We start from the raw sequence: 19,035 nt of genomic DNA, 5'->3' as shown, positions 1-19,035 counted from the left end.
AGCATCCGCCTCTGAGTCTTTCCCAGTGCCACGGATCATTTCCCCCGCTGCTGACTGCCTCCAGAGAGGAACTATGTTTATATCAACCTATGGAGAATGATTTGTTTCTACATTTAAAAGGGATGCATTTATATTGATATTATGCATATATATTAGATGGGGGTCTTAGACAGTACTGCTGGGGAAATGTTTGAAAACATTCCTACACAGGGTAGGAGCGTGAATCAGATAACCTCAAGTGTTTTTTCCAGTTTATGTGTTTTGTGACTGCAGTTTCCAGAAAGCCTAATGATACACTACAAAAAGAACGGCTCAGAGTTGAGGTGGAAAGGGTTGACCCCAACTTCCTCCTAGAACCTTCTGGCTGATGGGTCTCTCATTCCTCATCCCTCAGTGGTCTCTAAGTTCAGGTCATCTCTGAGTGACTCTGAGACTGTAACTCTTTTTCCATCTCACCTCCTCTACTCAAAACCCCATCTTAAATGTTGAGAGTAAATAAAGGATTTATTCCCTCATTACTTTTTTCTGTGATGACCAGAGGACCCACAGGCTAATGTTTACAAGGATCTGGTCTTTCCTGAGGAATAAGAATATTTTGTTACAATTTCAAATTTATAGGAAAGTCGCAAGAATTCCCATATGCCCTATAATGAGCTTTATCCATTGTTTATATTTTGCCCCATTTCTCCCTCCCTCTCTCCTCTCTTCTCATCTCTTCTATTTGTCTCCTCCTCCTTCTGCTTCTTCCTCCTTCCCCTGTCTCTCTGTCTCCCTCTCCTTCATGAAGCTGATAACTTAGTTTCTTACTCCTGTTTGCTAGAATTCTCATCATGTTTAAATTCCTGCTATACTTAGCTGAGACGAACAAGAAAGCTCCCCAACTCCACTGCTCCACCACGGCAGTGACACCCAACCTTGACAGCATATCAGAGTCACCTGGGTGATGGGAGAAGCGTCCAGGCATTAGTGAATGATTAAGTTCTCCAGGTGCTTCCAATATGCATCCGAGATTGAGGACCACTGAACCAGAAGTTCAATTGCTCTTAACTGGTCTATTTCCTGGATGGGCAGGAATCCCATTCTGGCTTCACATATTGAAGCCACAGCACAGGCACTGACCAGTCCAAGTGAACGCCAGTGAAGAGGAGCCCTGGAAGCCCCCTGATTTCCAAGAGTTAGACTTTTAGTTGCTGGATTGTGAGGGTGTGTGGGGATCTCAGAGAAGGGGTGCATCTGGGGGTGCTCAGGGAAGAAGTTATCTACCAAGCATCACTCAAAAAATAAATAGCAAAGAAAGAAGAGCTCTTTTAATGCCAAGTAATGAATATAGAGAAAAAAATGTGGTTAGAAAATCACCATTTAATAAATGTATAGTAATAAATTGAATCAGACAAGAATCATCAATGGGTGACAAAATAGGAGAGTAACCCAATAGCTACATAGCCTCAAAGTATCTCCTTATTATATATTTATTAATTATGATGAGAGGAAATAGTAATTTTACGATAGAGAGGCCTGGCAGACATCACCTCAAGGAAGTAAGCCAATTAACATCACCAATCATGGACAAACAGACATCACGTGCCTCCTGACAGGCGTACCAGGAAACACATAACATCAATTCTATGTTATATCTGTCCAAGAAATGTACAACCTCAGTATAATCATGAGGAAATATTAGACAAACCCCAAATGAGGAATAGTCTACAAAGATCTGACTTGTAATTGTGAAAATGTCAAAATCAAGAAGGAAAAAGAGGGGCTGAGGTATAGTTCCACAGTAAACTGAAAAACAAAAATCCAGTTAAAGTAAATGCACCATGTGCTCCTCATCCAAATTACTACCTGTTGCTGTTGTCATTGTTGTTGTTTAGTGTTTTTTGTAAAGAACATTATTGGGATGATTGGTGAAATTTGACTAACGTGTGTGCCTTAGATGGTGGCACTGTATGAACGTTAACTTCCTGACTTGGCTGATTATATTGTGGTTATGTAAGAATATGTCCTTGTGTTTTAGGAAATACACACTAAAGCATTTTGTGATGTTGAGACATTGTGTCTACAAACTCTCAAATTATACATACGTGTGCACGTGTGTGAGAGAGGAAATATGGTAAATAATTTATAGTTTATGGATAATATTTGGGAAATCTGGGTGAAGAATATAATGAAGTTTTTATACTATTTCTGCAACTTTTCTCCACACTTATTTCAAAATAAAAATGTTAATTTTAAAAAAAGAAACAAGCATAAGATCTATACAAAAAGAGTATGAAAATGGAGCAACTTTTTTTTTAAAGGCACACAGTTACCTAGAAAAAAAAGTCAATTTAGAAAAATGTCAGCTTTTCCAAGCAAGAGTTTTTGACCACTCTGAGCAGAGAACCTCCAGTCTGCAAGCTATAGTGTACCCTTGGATTAATTTCACTGGCAGAAAATATGATGTTTCCCATATAAAATAATGTGCATGAACTTACACACACACACACACACACATACACACACACAGTCCGTATGAACTATACTGGCTATGTCAAAATTGTTCTTGTCTGTTATTTGTTCATACATTTTGTTCTCAGCTAGATCTCTTTAGAAGGCAACATGTGAATATTAGCAAGTATAAAAAGCTTAAGAAAAATTATAGAAAAAATATTATAAAATTAGGATAACTATATCCATTAACCTATTATTTTGTAAAGTGAGGAAAGATGGACATTATTTAACAGTGAAACATTTTGTCCCAGCTAAAAAAAAAAAAAAAAAACCACAAACAAAAACAAAACCTTTTCCCCAGAAGCACAGTTTGGGACATACTAGAGACACATCTGGGGAACATCTGGAGAACACCTTTCCTTTACAAAACTTCAGTTTGAAAAAGGAGACTCAGAATAGCCTTATATATTTTTTAACATCTTTATTGGAGTATAAATTGGAGTATTGCTTTACAATGGTGTGTTAGTTTCTGCTTTATAACAAAGTGAATCAGCTATACATATACACATATCCCCGTATCTCCTCCCTCTTGCATCTCCTTCCCATCCTCCCCATCCCACCCCTCTAGGTGGTCACAAAGCACCAAGCTGATCGCCCTGTGCTATTTCCCACTAGCTATCTATTTTACATTTGGTAGTGTATATATGTCCATGCCACTCTCTCACTTCATCTCAGCTTACCCTTCCCCCTCCCCGTGTCCTCAAGTCCATTCTCTATGTCTGCATCTTTATTCCTGTCCTGCCCCTAGGTTCTTCAGAACCTTTTTTTTTTTTTTAGATTCCATATATATGTGTTAGCATATGGTATTTGTTTTACTCTTTCTGACTTTCTTTACTCTGTATGACAGACTCTACGTCCATCCACCTCACTACAAATAACTTGATTTCATTTCTTTTTATGGCTGAGTAATATTCTATTGTATGTAAACACCACATCTTCTTTATCCATTCATCTGTCGATGGACACTTAGGTTGCTTCCATGTCCTGGCTATTGTAAATAGAGCTGCAATGAACATTGTGGTACATGACTCTTTTTGAATTATGGTTTTCTCAGGCTATATGCCCAGTAGTGGGATTGCTGGGTCTGCACAGCAAAGGACAACATAAACAAGATGAAAAGACAACTCTCAGAATGGGAGAAAATATTTGCAAATGAAGCAACTGACAAAGGATTAATCTCCAAAATTTATAAGCAGCTCAATATCAAAAAAACAAACAACCCAACCCAAAAATGGGCAGAAGACCTAAATAGACATTTCTCCAAAGAAGATATACAGATTGCCAACAAACACATGAAAGGATGTTCAACATCACTAATCATTAGAGAAATGCAAATCAAAACTACAATGAGGTATCACCTCACACCAGTCAGAATGGCCATCATCAAAAAATCTACAAACAATAAATGCTGGAGAGGGTGTGGAGAAAAGGAAATCCTCTTGCACTGTTGGTGGGAATGTAAATTGAGAGAGCCACTATGGAGAACAGTATGGAGGTTCCTTAAAAAACTAAAAATAGAATAGCCTTATTATAAAGTATCTGCACTGAGGAGAAACTGCTCTGCTATCAGGAAATCCAAGGGGAAGAAGAAGAAAAAGCTTAGATATAAGAACACTCAAGGCAATTATATAATAATGATAATAATAATAAACCTTTGTATAGCATTTTACAGACTGAAAAGCATTTCCATGTACATTGCAGTTCCAATGTTTACTCAACCTGGTAGATGGGGAATCTGAGGCAAGTAAAGGAAAGGGGAATCCATCTGAAGCAGTGGCCTCTGCGCCAACTTGGAACAGGTGGTACTCTTAGAACTGGTCCGATGGAGGCGACCGTATGTGTCAGGGACTAACGTAAGCACAGGCACCAGCAAAGCTCAAGACTCAGACGCAGCAAACTGACATTTGCTTTCACCTCTTCCCTCTCCCGGTTTTCTGAACCTGGTTCCAGGGCCACATCTTGTACATGGACTGGAGTTTCAATTCTCAAGTTTCTTCAAATGTCTGAAGTAAGCCCGGGTCTTCTTTTTCGTGTGTGTTTGTTGTTGTTGTGATTATAATTTTTCATTTTTGTTTTTTTTAATTTTTATCTTATATAGTTGATTAACAATGTTGGGTTAGTTTCAGATGCACAGCAAAGTGATTCGGTTACACATATACATGTGCATCCTTTTTCAAATTCGTTTCCCATTTAGGTTATTACAGAATATTGAGCAGAGTTCCTTGTGCTACACAGTGGATCCTTGTTGATTATCTATTCTAAATAAAGCTCTTTGTTTGTTGTTTTTGTTGTTGGCTGTTGTTCTGTTTTCAGGAGTACTTCCCTTTTCAGAATTCCACACGTGCGGTTACAGCCCATTTCTATACACAAAGGGACTGGAGTTCAGTAACTATAGAACTATGGTTGAACAAATTCCCCCTCGGTGTTCCAAATCCCAAGTGCCTTCAGGCATGCCTTTAGCCAATGAATCTGCTCCGGTGTGGTGGGCTGGCAGCAGGATCCCGTGTGCCTTAGGACGCAGAGCCCTTTGTCCGGGATCATGGTTTGTGGTGCCAATAAGACAAGTGCCCTGGAGCTCCCTCAGTAAACATACAAGTGAGGGAGCCTGTGATCAAGTCCATTGATAAAGTTTAGAATGATGATTTTTGTTTTGTTTCATGTTCATAGTATATTTGACCAGGACCTGAGAGTGAAACTAGGATATTTTTGTCCTAGGGAAGTGATTCTCAAACTCTTTGGTCTCAGGATCTCTTTACTTTCAAATTTAGTGAAGACCCTGTGCTTTGTTTGGGTGGATTATATCTACTAATATTTGCTGCATTCGAAATTAAAATTGAGTCATTAGTAAAATATTTATTTCTTTGTTCATTAAAAAAATCAAGTGCATGTTGACACAAATAATATATTTTTAATGAAAGACCACTATATTTTCCAAAGCAAAAAAAAAGTTAGTGAAAAGAATGACATTATTTTATAATTTGTAAATCTGTTTAATGTCTGGTTTAATAGAAGACAACTAGTACCAGTTGTAGCTTCAGCAGCACTTGTTAGGAAAGGCATGTTTGTGACAGGAAGAGTAACATTAGTGCTATCAGCAGTAGTATTTGTAGGGGAAGATGTAGTGTTATTAGGAACCATAGTACCAGTTGAAACTTCAATAGTGTTTGCTGGGAAAGGAGTGGTTGTGACAGAAAGAGTAACATTAGTGCTATCAGTAGTAGTATTTGCAGGGGAAGATGTAATGGTATTAGGAACAGTAGTACCAGTTGAAACTTCAGCAGCGCTTGTTGGGAGAGGAGTGGTTGTGACAGGAAGAGTAACATTAGTGCTATCAGCAGTAGTATTTGTAGGGGAAGATGTAGTGGTATTAGGAACAGTAGTACCAGTTGAAACTTCAGCAGCACTTGTTGGGAAAGGCATGGTTGTGACAGGAAGAGTAACAGTACTGCATTCAGTAATAGTACTTGAAGTAGAAGAACTAGTGTTAATAGTCTCAGAAGTAGTAGGCTTAGTAGTAGAAGGATATAAAGAACTCATTGGGAAGGTATTTGTCATAGGTGTAGTAGAAACTATAGGACCACCGTGAATCCAAGCAACCTCAGTTAACTTTTCCAGGCTGATAATCTCATCAGTCAATTGAATAGTTAGTGTCTGCCAGAAAAGAAGAGATAAAGTTGGTATTTTAGAACTTCTTAAACATCACACTTAAGTTATGCCTCAAATTACAATATAACAAAAAAAGATGTATTCATTCTTTTCCCAGACAGTAACAGAAGGATATGAAGATTCCATTTCAGGCCCCGATGGTTCTGACAGATAAATATAGAGACACGTGCTGTGTGTATAATCCCTATGCTGGAATCTTTCTTTCCACTTCATTTATTCAGAACCATATTGCTCACAAGTATTTGCAGTTTTGATTGAAACCAATGTTTATAAAAGTCTCTTTATTTTGTCACTAGATTTAACCTGCCTGTTTTCATGTTTCATCATCCCAACACCTAATATAGAACCTAGCACATAATAGGCATCTGACATGCTACAAAGTGTCCCCAAAAAAAGGTATTGAAAGATTTTCTGCATCATCTTAACTGGAAGTAATAACTTGCAATGGGTGGTTTTGAATTCAGTATAGTTCAGGAAAAATGTTTTGAAGTACCTAACGAGAAGAGACCATGGAGAGAAAATCTATGTGAGTATTCAAGAGGGTCATTTTCCAAACTCCAAATACCAGCAGGACACTCTTTTTTTCACCTTTTAGAAAACAGGAACTAACGCTTGTCACTTTTCTAGACTACCCCCTATGTGTTAGGAACCATATTTATAATAGGTCTAGTGTTCTATAGTGGGGTATTTTACCTCTGTGGGTACCTCTATGGGTAATTCATCTTCCCATTAGTTGGCTCTAGAAACCAAAGCAGACTCCCCTAGAGGGCCCAGTAGGGTCTGCTATTTATGTCATTCTGTTTTACTAACCAGATAATCTTATCTCACACCACTGGTGGAACATATTCATTTTGAGGATTACCACAGTTTACTGCCAATTTTCACAAACATATAAGATCTATCGATTCAACCAGGGATATGAGTAATTTTAGAAAAGTGGGGGAAAATCTCCAACAATTTCAGAGGATCACTCTTTCCTTTGTTTTAGCCTCCGTCACAGAAATAAGTAAGTTCTGTTGCACTAGCCTGGGAGACCAACCTTAACACATAGCACAATTTCTTTGGGACACGCATGGGAAGGATTTCATCAGCCCATTGATCATTGATCCCTGGACTATACTGGGAAGATCACTAATGTGCATGTTACAATACGGTTCAACACTTGCAACTACATATCTATTGCACATATCTATAACCTTTCAAATATAAGTAAATATAACAATGATAATAATAGTGCTAATAACTTTGCAAAAAAATAAAATTAATGTATGATATGATAATATTCCTTTGAGACATACCTGATTGTAAGGGTCACTCTTGAAATTTATCACTGTGAATTGTTGGTTGTCATAGGTGGAAGTGACTTGTGTTACTTAAGTAGGGTTTATGCCCCAGATTCTAATATATCCAACTTTCAGTGAATTAGAGTCACTCAAATACTTATTGTGTACAGTCTGGGTTTGCAATACGTTCTTCAAAGAATGTATAAAGAGGAAAAAGTACATAATACCTATGTCAATAGACTTTATTCCATATTAAAATGTTTTTAAAAATCTCAAATTACTATTGTACTGGCTTGCTGTTTTTTTTCTTAAATAGTTCATGAAGACCAACTTCTTGAGTACTTGCGACAATAAATTTGAGGTGCCAAAAATAGGTTTGTGTATCAACGTTATGAAAGATATTTTACCTATATTGTTACTAATTATTACAATGATTTTGAAAAGAAAGCATCATTATTTTTGTTTTACAGATGAGGAAACTGAGGCTCTGGGAGAAGAAATGAGAAGTTCAAGGCCACATAGCTAAAGGACATTTATATGGTTGGAATCATGATGGGCCTATGTGCATAGTACTGTATGAGTTAACACAGGTTGAACAAAGAATTATGGCAAACAGTCCCTAGGCAAAGGACAGTTTGCAACAAATATAGGAACTTACCTAAATCATGAACTGTTTTAAGTATCAACACAAGGATTACAATAATGTGAGAGAGGTCATGAGGTGGTGCATGATTAAGGCCTAAATGAAAATCATCATGAATATTTGTTATGGGTATTAAGAGAAAGAAAAAAATCACCGTGGGAATAGGGTTGTCAAGAAAGGACTTAGGAAGGACATGCAACTTGAGAAGGCCTGGGAGGATGGATGGAGTTTACAAAGACAAAATGAATCGGAAAAGGGAATGGGGTGGAGGGAGGCACAGACACACTAAATAAAGGCACAGAACAAAGGGTGCTAAGCAGAGAAATTACTGGTTAAGTATGTAAGATAAGATGATGAAGATTTTAGGCAATCAATAAGGAGCCAGTTGTAGTAAAGTGAAGCTATAAACTCCTCCACTCTGATAGCAATCTAGAGAAAATGAAGAAAAGGGAATATAACATGAAGTAAATGGGTATGCTGGAGCTAGCTCTTAGTGATTTGGGAGAGCCTATAATTGCCTGGAATTTTGCAAGCCAGTCAGTAGCTTGAAATTGGCTAAAATGATGGGAGTATTTACACCACAGAAAATCAGTGAATGCTACAAATCAGCCCCCAACCCCCATAACCTCATACCAGCCAGAATACCATTGATAACAATTACACCCAAGGGAAGCTCTCTTTCACTTCAAGCCACTGATCCTTAGGAAAAATTCCATCAAATATCACATAGAAATAAGAATCCATTTATCACTACTTTGGAGTAACAGAAGGAGAGGGTTTTAGAGGTAAAAACTATTTATGGGAAACCTAATGTTTTATAATTAAGAAACAGATTAAACAGGAGAAATATCTTCCCTAGGTTGAATAACTATTTAGCAGTAGAAATAGAACTAAAATTCAGGACTTCCAGATCAACATTATAGACCTTAGAAAATATGTTCAGAGGAAAAACATATAATCTTCAATTCATCTTTTCTTAAATTGAGAACAGAGAAGTTACATACTTAATTAGTATACAGAGTCTTACGTTTAGTTTCAAAAAGGCAAATGCAGGATGGAGACGGCATGACCTAATAATCATGTCTATGAAAACAATTTGATACATGTGTTTAAAAAATTAACATAGTATGAAGCAATAACAGTAAGAAAACAGAGTCTAGCTAAAAGGACATAAGAGTTAGGCAATGAACTAAGTAAGTGTTTATTGTTGCATGCCACTGAGGTTTTGAGGTTGTCTTTTTTGCAGTAGGAAGTCCATGCTGTCCTATAGAAGTGTAATGCAAACCACACATGTAATTTAACATTTTCTCATAGCCACACTTTTAAAAAGGAAAGAGAAATAGGAGAAACTGATTTGAAAATATGTTTTATTTAACCCAGTATATCCCAAATATTATTATTTTAACATATATTTAACATAAAATATTAATGAGATATTTTATAATCTTTTAAATATCTCAAATTAAGCTAGTCATATTTCAAATGCTCAATAGCCACATGAGGCTAGTGGCTATCTTATTGTATACCATAATGTAGCTCTAAAATAATCTCTCAATCCTGGGCACCCTGCTTTAAGAGAAATCTAGACTAATTTTAGTCCAGACAGAATAATCAAATCTGGAAACCAGTATAAGCACAAAACAGAGGAAGTATGAAGTTAGCCTGGAGATGTGTAATTCCAAGAAGAGAAGACAGAATAAATATAATGACAGATACCTGCAAATACTTGAAGCATGGTTATGTAGAAAAAACCCAATAGATTTGTGTTATACTATTCCTTAGTTAAATCCACAGGTAAAAATTACAGAGAAGCGGGACTTCCCTGGTGGCACAGTGGTTAAGAACCTGCTTGCCAATGCAGGGGACACGGGTTCGAGCCCTGGTCCAGGAAGATCCCACATGCCGCGGAGCAACTAAGCCCGTGCGCCACAACTACTGAGCCTGAGCTCTAGAGCCCGCGAGCCACAACTACTGAGCTCACGTGCCACAACTACTGAAACCCGCGCGCCTAGAGCCTGTGCTCCGCAACAAGAGAAGCCACCGCAATGAGAAGCCCGTGCACCACAACAAAGAGTAGCCCCCACTTGCCACAACTAGAGAAAGCCCGCACGCAGCAACGAAGACCCAACGCAGCCAAAAATAAATAAATAAATAAATTTATTAAAAAAAAAAAAAAATTACAGAGAAGCAGATTATTGATTTGACAGAGAGTGATCCTCCTACTCTAACTGGAATTATATAGATTATCCATGGAATCATTTAACGTGCCTCGTAGATTGATTGCATTATTGTCTCCAATCGTTCACCCCTCCCTATCCATACCCTTTTCCATGTAATTTTGCAATGCCCTCCCTCTCTGGATGGGGTATTCTATCCCACCTTTGTCTCTGGGGTTGGCCATGTGACTTTGCCTATTAGTCAACTTAATGCAAATGGAGATTTTAAAAAGCACTCAGGCATTTCCACTTCTATTTTTGCCCTCTTGCACAATCATGAATAGGTCATGCTCAGACCTGCCCATAAGGCCATTTTAGATCATCCAAGAGCCAGCTGACTCCCCAGTATGTGACTGCCCCCTCCGGACAGGTGATCATCCAAGCAGCCTAACATTCCCATGAATGATTGCACATGGATATGAGCCAGTCAAGATCAGCCAAGTCCAGCTTAGATCATTTGAACGCTGCAAACTTATGAGCTAAATAAGCATTAATTGTTACATGCCGCTGAAGTTTTGAGGTTGTTTTTTATGCACCATTGTTGTGCAACAGATAGCTGATCTAGCATTTATCCTTCAAAATTTTATCAGCCAGAAAATGTCTCATCTCCTAAAAACATGTTATACATTTAAGGACTCATTTTTTTTCCCAGCATTATATGAATTACAAGTTTCTTTTCATAGAGTGATGGTATACTGGACAATTGTCAAAATAAGAACTGTTTCTTCCTTATTTTAATGTCAACAGACCTGATTTATAAATGTAAAGGCAGGGCTTCCCTGGTGGTGCAGTGGTTGAGAATCTGCCTGCCAATGCAGGGGACACGGGTTCGAGCCCTGGTCTGGGAGGATCCCACATGCCGCGGAGCAACTGGGCCCGTGAGCCACAATTACTGAGCCTGCGCGTCTGGAGCCTGTCCTCCGCAACAAGAGAGGCCGCGATAGTGAGAGGCCCGCGCACCGCGATGAAGAGTGGCCCCCGCTTGCCACAACTAGAGAAAGCCCTAGCACAGAAACAAAGACCCAACACAGCCATAAATAAATAAATAAATAAATAAATGTAAAGGCAGCAAGATGGGGGATATTATATTTATACAGTTCACTGATAATGTTTAATCTGTAGCTAACTGGGAAAGGATTTATAAAATTCAATAAAACAGTCTTACCTGAGCTGCTATAAAGTTTGCCAAGAAATAGTTTCTATTTTCATAGGTATCTGCAAACAAGAAGAAAGAATAAGCAACTACTCATTGTTTCAACAATAGCAGATAATCTTGCATACAGTCAGAAAATATTTCAGTGGGATCACAATTACTGATCAAGATAATCATGACCTCGCTGAGGAGCACTAAAGATAGTAGCTGAGGGAATATTTTACCCCAGGTTAGTGTGGAGATGTACATATAGAAGAGGGTGTTTTGAGGTGAGCATCAGGAGGTTGTAAATACAAGATAATCTGGATTGAACTAAGAATAGACAGCATAGGTGAAAAAGCATGGAGGCTACTGATTGCTTTTTTCTGTGCCTACACGGCAAGCACACAGCCATGAGAATTCACATGGCTGTGATGATAAAGGCTCAAAGCTGAGGAGAGTGGTTAGGAATTCAGGCTCACAAGTCAGACTGACATGGATTCATATCTCCACTTTTGTATTACTGTGCAAACTCAGGCAAGTTACTTAACATTTCATCATCTGTAGAATGGAGATAATAATAGTACCTAGCTCATAGCAATGAGGTCTACAACATGCTACTTGTGCAGAATAAGTGCTCAAAATTTGTTGTTTCATGATTATCACCAAAGTCATCATCATCTTCATCTTCTTTATTCTTCTCTCCCTACTCTTAGCTCATCCTTCCACAGTGTTCCAGATTCTAAGCTCCCCTCCCTGTATATAACTTATGCCATCAATTCTTCTCCATACTCTTGCTGCTCTTACAGGTCCCAATTATACTCCAGAGCACTCCATTCTGATGCTCTCTGTACCAAGCTACCATGACATCTCCTTTTTAGTGTCACATGTCTCAAAAAAGGTAGCCTCTGCTTGTTACATCTGTGTGTTCAACTCATAATTCAATCCTATAACTACCACTCTTCAGCTTCTGTGTTTCTTTTTTTTCACTGAATCTGGTCCTTTCAAAATCACCAGTGACAGAGTATATTAAATTTAAATATCTCATCATGATGTTCAAGATTTTTAGCCTCTTTGCCCACACATCTCCTCCTTGAAATACTCCTTAGTTGATGTCTACTTTACTCATTCTCCTCATGTGGCTCCTTTAACTCCTATTTCTTAAAAGTCATTTTCCTTTCATGTTCTATTCTTGGCCCTTGTCAACATTCCATCTCTAACCAATATTCCAGCATAGTCTCTCCCTGAACTAATAATGATCTTTGTTTTCTAACTTACCTACACTCTTGTGGAAACAATTATAAACCCATATTTTTAAATTTAGCTTTGGCTAGAAAATGTAACCTAAGCAAATACCATAGCCTCTTTTAGCAGTTTTAATTTAAAAGTTTTAAAGAATAGGATTCTGTTAATACAGGTGATTTAAGATTAACCTTGACCTAGCTATTGAATCTCCTTAAACCTAAGTAAAGTTTAACAAATAATTACAAATCAGTTAAGAGAAAAATTAAATCAAATCTATACTTATACTGTATCTTCGTATTTTAAATTTTAATTTCTAGGTCTGGTGAAAAAGGGCAAAATGCTTCTCTATAGATCTTAAAAAGTGTAAAAAGTTTAAAACTTTCAGGGACTATTGATTTTTAACTTTGAGGCTAAAATATACTTGTTGTAGGAACCTACAATTTTATAGAAAATTGGTTTTTTCCCTCATATTTTTCAAATATATTGCTCATAGGGAGCTGATTTTTACACACTAACTGTGGTGCTATAAATCCAATACAATATCAATCATCTAGTCTAATCAGCCCAAGCTATATAAAAGGACTCTAGATTCCCTTAAAACATTGGTTCTCAAACAGCAGTAATTCTGCTGGTGAAACATCTAGCAGTATCTAGAGACATATTTGGTTGTTAGCATCATGGGGCTGGGGGAACGCTTCTGGCATCTAGTGGGTAAAGGGCAGGGCTGTTGTTAAACATTGTATAATTAACAGTTCAGCCACCACCAATAACAAAGAATTATCTAGTCCCAAATGTCAATATGATCAAGGTCGAGAAAACCTGCTCCAAAAAAAGGCACTTTCTTAAAAAAGAAGAAAGTTAGAGAACTCTTGCTTCCTGATTACGAAAGTTACTTCAAAGCAACTGTAATCAAGACAGTGTGGTACTGGCCATTAACTCTTTTTGCTATAATTTTTTGCTCACCAAACAAATTCTTGATTGAAATTTCATCTTTCACATAGACTTCACTGAAGGAAAAAATATGTACCTCCTAATAGATGGGAACACCTTAGCCCATTAATAAATACAGTTCTTAAATTTAAAAATTGGCATTGGGGCATATTATTCTCTTATAAGGTTCAAGTCCCACTCCCTTACAGCCTGGTTTGGGTAGCTGGTTAATCTCCTTTCTCTGATTTTTGGGCTTTTTGTTGTTATGTTAACTACCGTGATTTCAATGTAAGATATCTTAAAAGCTTGTAATGGAATTTTATTATTTATCTTGCACATTAATGATACATTTTATTCAGCACCCATGTGCCAGGAATGCTCTCTCTATATTAAATCAACTAAATCCGCATAAAAAATCTACATGATAAGTAGTGTCTTGCAGATTTTAAAAGCTGAGGAAATGTAGGCAGAAAGATATACAGCCGTAAAGCTTTCCAAAAGACATACAACTAGTAAATGACTGAAATGGTATTTAAAGCCAGATCTATTAAATTCCAACATACCACATATCTCTCCACAGAGTTTACTTAAAAAAAAAAAAAGTCCAAAGACTGAATGGAACTTTGAAAACAGAAGTAATCTAATTCCTTCATATCCCTCCATTTAGCCAGTTCCACCTACAAATGAGCAACAAAACATCTCTCTTATATACTATATTAAATGAGTATAGGCTTCTAATGTATTATCCATACATTAAGAAGAGAAATTTAAAGTGTCATTTGCAACATCATCAAAAACTTAAGAAATACTTAGGATATACTTAAAATATGTGTAAGACCCATGCACTGAAAATTACAAAACGTTGCTGAGAGTAATTAAAGAATACCTAAGTAATTTAAGATGATATAGATAGATAGATATCCCAAAATTTATCTTTAGAATCAATGCAATTTCAATTAAAATTCTAACAAGTTTTTTTGTTAGGTATTGACAAGTTGACTTTAAAATTTATATGAAATTCAAAGGAGCTACAATAGACAAAACAATTTTGAAACTACATTAGTCAAGACAGTATGGTATTGGCATAAGGATAAACATATAGATCAATAGAAAAAATAATCCAAAAATAAACTCTCAACCACGTATAACCTATTGATAGCTAACAACGGTGTCAAAATAATACAACAGGGAAAAAGATTCTGTTTTCAAGAAGGTGGTGTTTGGGGACTTCCCTGGTGGTCCAATGGTAAAGAATCCACCTTGTAATGCAGGGGACGCCAGTTCGATCCCTGGTCGGGGAATTAAGATCCCACATGCTGCGGGGCAACTGAGCTCGCGCGCCTCAACGAGAAAGCCTGCATGCCATAAACTACAGAGCCCCCGCGCCCTGGAGCCCACGCGTCACAAGTAGAGAGAGAAAATCCACACTCCATAACTAGAGAGAAGCCGGCACGCCTCAGTGAAGAGCCCGTTCACTGCAAGGAAAGATCCCGCATGCTGCAAGTAAGACCTGACACAGCCAACAAAATAAAAGGAAATAAATAAATAAATATTTAAAAAAAAAAAGAGGTAGTGATTGATCAACTGGACACATATATGGGGGAAAAATTAACCTTGGCTATTACATACATACAAAATTTAATACTAAAGAGATGATGGTTCTAAATGTAAAAGCTAAAACTGTAAAACTTCCAAAAATATAGGAGAAAATATTAGTAACCTTGGGTTAGGCCAGGTGATGTTGTGATTTATTATAAATAATATATATATGGTCTTCATCGGAGTTTCTGGTATAGAGCCCTAAAACCCTTGGGATTTCAAGTCATGAGAGCAAGCAAGGTGTCTTTTATTATGTTAATGAGGTGACTTTTGGAAAACATCTCAGAATGGTGTCTGGTTGCCAGGAGAACCAACCATGTGATTTGAGGGTTGAAACTTTCAGTCCCATCCTGAGACTTCTGGGAGGGGAGAGAGGCTGAAGATTGCATCAATAGGCAATGGCCAGTGATTTAATTACCACGCCTATGTAACGAAGCTTTCAAAAAAAACCCCAAAGATTGACATATATACAGTACTATGTATAAAATAGATAATTAATAAGGACCTACTGTATAGCATAGGGAACTCTACGCAATGCTCTGTGGTGACCTAATTGGGAAGGAAATCTAAAAAAGAGTGGATATATGTATACATATAACTGATTCACTTTGCTGTACAGCAGAAACATTGTAAAGCAACTATACTCGAATAAAAATTAAAAAAAAAAAAAAACCCAAAGGAAGAGATCCAGAGAGCTTAGGAGCTGGTGTACACGTGGAGATGTGGGGAGATGACATACCTGGAGAGGGCAGGGAAGCTCTGCAACCCTTCCCACATACCTTGCCCTGTGCATCTCTTCTGTCTGGCTATTCCTGAGTTGTATCCTTGTATACTAAACCCATAAACTAGTAAGCAAAATGTTTCTCTGAGGTTGTTAGCCACTCTAGCAAATTAATCAAACCTGAGGAGGGGTTCATGGGAACCTCTGATTTATAGCCAGTCAGTCAGAAGCACAGGTGACAACCTAAACTTGCAACTGGCATCAGAAGTGGGAGGGGAAGGCAGGAGAAGGAAGTCCTGTGAAACTGAACCCTTAACCTGTGCGATCTAACACTATCTCCAGGTAATTAGTGTCAGAATTGAGTTGAATTGTAGTACATCCAGCTGGTGTCCCAGAATTGCTTGCTGGTGTGGAGAAACACCCACATACACATATGTTGGAACTGATACCAGAACACTTTTTAGGCCAAGACACAAGAAGCACAAATCATAAAAGAAAAGCATGAATAAATGGATTTTTATCAAAATTAAATTTACTCTTTGCAAGACACCATCATGGAATTGAAATGGCAAGTCACTGACAGGGAGAACAAATCATATATCTGATAAAAGACTGGTATAATACATAACTCGTAGAACTCAATAATGAAAAGACAAATGACACAATAAAAAATGGATGAAGGACTTAAACTGATACCTCACATAAGAAGGTATACAAATAGCCAATGAACGCATGATAAGATGCTCAACATTAAGGAAATGTAAATCAAGTCCATAAACAGATGCTCTATACACCTACTAGAATGGTTAAAATTTTGAAAACTGACAACACCAAGTGTTGGTGAGGATGTAGAAAACTGGAACTCTAAATTAGTATTATTAGTAATGGGAAATAGTACAGCCACTTTAGAAAATAATTTGGCATTTTCTTCAACAGTTAAATATACACTTATCATATGATCCAGCCCAGCAATTCCACTTCCAAGTTTTCACCCAAGAGAAGTGAAAACATATGGTCATTTTGTAACTTATGCTCAAATAACCATGGCAGATTGTGCATAATGGTAAAAAAATACGAAACAACTAAAATATTTATCAATAAGTAAATGGATAAATGAATTGTGGTACTCCCACAAGATGGACTATTATTCAGGAGTCAAGAGTAATGAACTTTTACGTGCAATAATATGGATAAATTTTTTAAAATATTTTGCTAAGCGAAAGAAGCTAAACGCATAAAGAGTGCACACTGTATGATTCGATTTACATAAAACCTAGAAAAGACAAATCTAATCTATAGTGACAGAAAGCAGACCGGTGGTTGTCAGGGCCTGGAAATGAGGATTAGGAGTGGGGGGCAGTTTGCTGGAAAGAATTAAAAGGGGTTCGTGGTTTTGAAAATATTCTGTACCTTTTTTGTGGTGGTGGTTATGCAACAACTGTATACATTTGTCAAAACTTATAGAACTGTACACTTAAAATGGATACACTTTACTTACGTAAATACAACTCAATCAAGTTGATTAAAAAACTATAATTTTACTTTTAGGAATCTACCCTATGGAAATAATCTGAAGTATGAACAAAGGTTAATATTCATGGTTGTTATAACAATAAAAACTGAGAACACCCTGTATCCTGTATAGGGAAAAACTACAGAAAGTTAGATAAATTATGGTATACCCTCTCAACGGAATGTGATAATCATAAGGGTATTTATAAGGTGTATAAAATAGTATCTAGACATTTGTGTCATTATGTTAAGTGCAAAGAAACAGGATTCACAAATTAAGTATGCAGTATGTTTTCAGCAATATAGAAAATTAAGGATTATTTTAAGTAATGATATTTTCTAATTTTTTATCTTTAAAATGTTTTCTTTAGTGAGACTATATTTACCCTTATAGTGAAGAAAACCAAAAGGAGGAAACCTTTAGAAATATTTTACTATTGAAAAATAAGATATAAATTCAGTAACTGCTACATGTTACAGGATTAGAATGTTCTGGTCCACAGTAACAGGTATTGGCAAATGGACATCAGCTGGTGACAGTGTGTCTGTAAATCTACAGAAATGCCTGAGGAAGAGGGTGCTCCGACTATAGTGATGAACACCAATTATCTAAGGTAAAACTGTCATATCCCTAGATTGGGGAAAGAAAGCATACAAAGCACTATTTCATTGATATAAGTATCCACTGACAATATTTAATTCCCTATTTCTGGGACACCAGGAAATTTTCTAAGCTCTAATTTGTCTCGTGAGTGGGCCTACTTAGGAGGAAAATGGTGCCTGGTTCTAGACGGCTGGCCCAAATAATAGAGGCAGGTCTATGAACCACTGAGAAAGGATGGTCAGCTTGATATTTGCACCCACACTCTTTTATCAGAGCAAGACAGTTATACAAAGTCACACTGGATGAACCCATAACATCAGATTGATGAACCTACAAAGTTAGGGACCACATACCCTTCTATTACAATTACAACGTAATATAAATGAGCAGGCAAAAGTTGCAAAAATTCTCCCAACAGCATTGCTTTATTAATAGTAGTAGAAATAGAGACAGGTTTTCAGTTCATGACAATTATATCCTGAGCCTCTATGGTATGGTTTTGCTGAATGCTGTATGGGGGCCCTGGAAAGTTCATACTCACCAATGTTTTGTCCATCATCCCAGAACAGCTGATCTTCAGCTCTCCCATTGTCATCCAAAGCAACAATCAATCCCATATATTTTTGTCGGCTATAAAAAAAAAGAGTTATTTTTTTCTCTAGATTGTAGGTTGTAAGAATGAAGGACAGCGTCTGTTGAAAATATTATTCATCCAGAAAAAAGTAAATGCATTAAAAATACACATAAAATTCTAAAAACAGATAAGGTGAGATAAAAGATACTTAAAAGCTAACAGAATAAAACATTTACATTTTAATGAAATATCTGATAAAACTTCAACTTGCAAAAATCAAATACATACACTTTACTTATATACATATTGTAAGTAATATAAGAAGCTACTTCTTCTTTAGGAAGAAGACCACCCTCCCCTGCAAAAAAAAAAAAAAGCCTTTAGCAGCTTCCAGATTGCTACAGAATACAATGCAAT

General features: G+C 37.0%; 1 protein-coding gene across 1 annotated transcript in view; it reads right to left on the bottom strand.

Annotated features, from left to right (window-relative positions):
* Positions 1–557: 557 nt before the first annotated feature.
* LOC309632651 (putative maltase-glucoamylase 2) overlaps positions 558–19,035 on the bottom strand; it is a gene marked incomplete at its 3' end in the record, with an annotated part of 68,515 nt that continues 50,037 nt past the window's right edge. The window contains 6 exon segments of the mRNA XM_082400412.1: positions 558–577; positions 5,517–6,144; positions 7,458–7,532; positions 7,536–7,631; positions 11,467–11,516; positions 18,586–18,674. Of these exon segments, the coding sequence (XP_082256538.1) occupies positions 558–577; positions 5,517–6,144; positions 7,458–7,532; positions 7,536–7,631; positions 11,467–11,516; positions 18,586–18,674 (958 nt within the window).

Source organism: Balaenoptera borealis (genome assembly GCF_965194805.1).
Source record: "Balaenoptera borealis genome assembly, chromosome: 7".
NCBI classification, from domain to species: Eukaryota; Metazoa; Chordata; class Mammalia; order Artiodactyla; family Balaenopteridae; genus Balaenoptera; species Balaenoptera borealis.
This window is presented reverse-complemented; position numbering and strand designations above follow the sequence as displayed.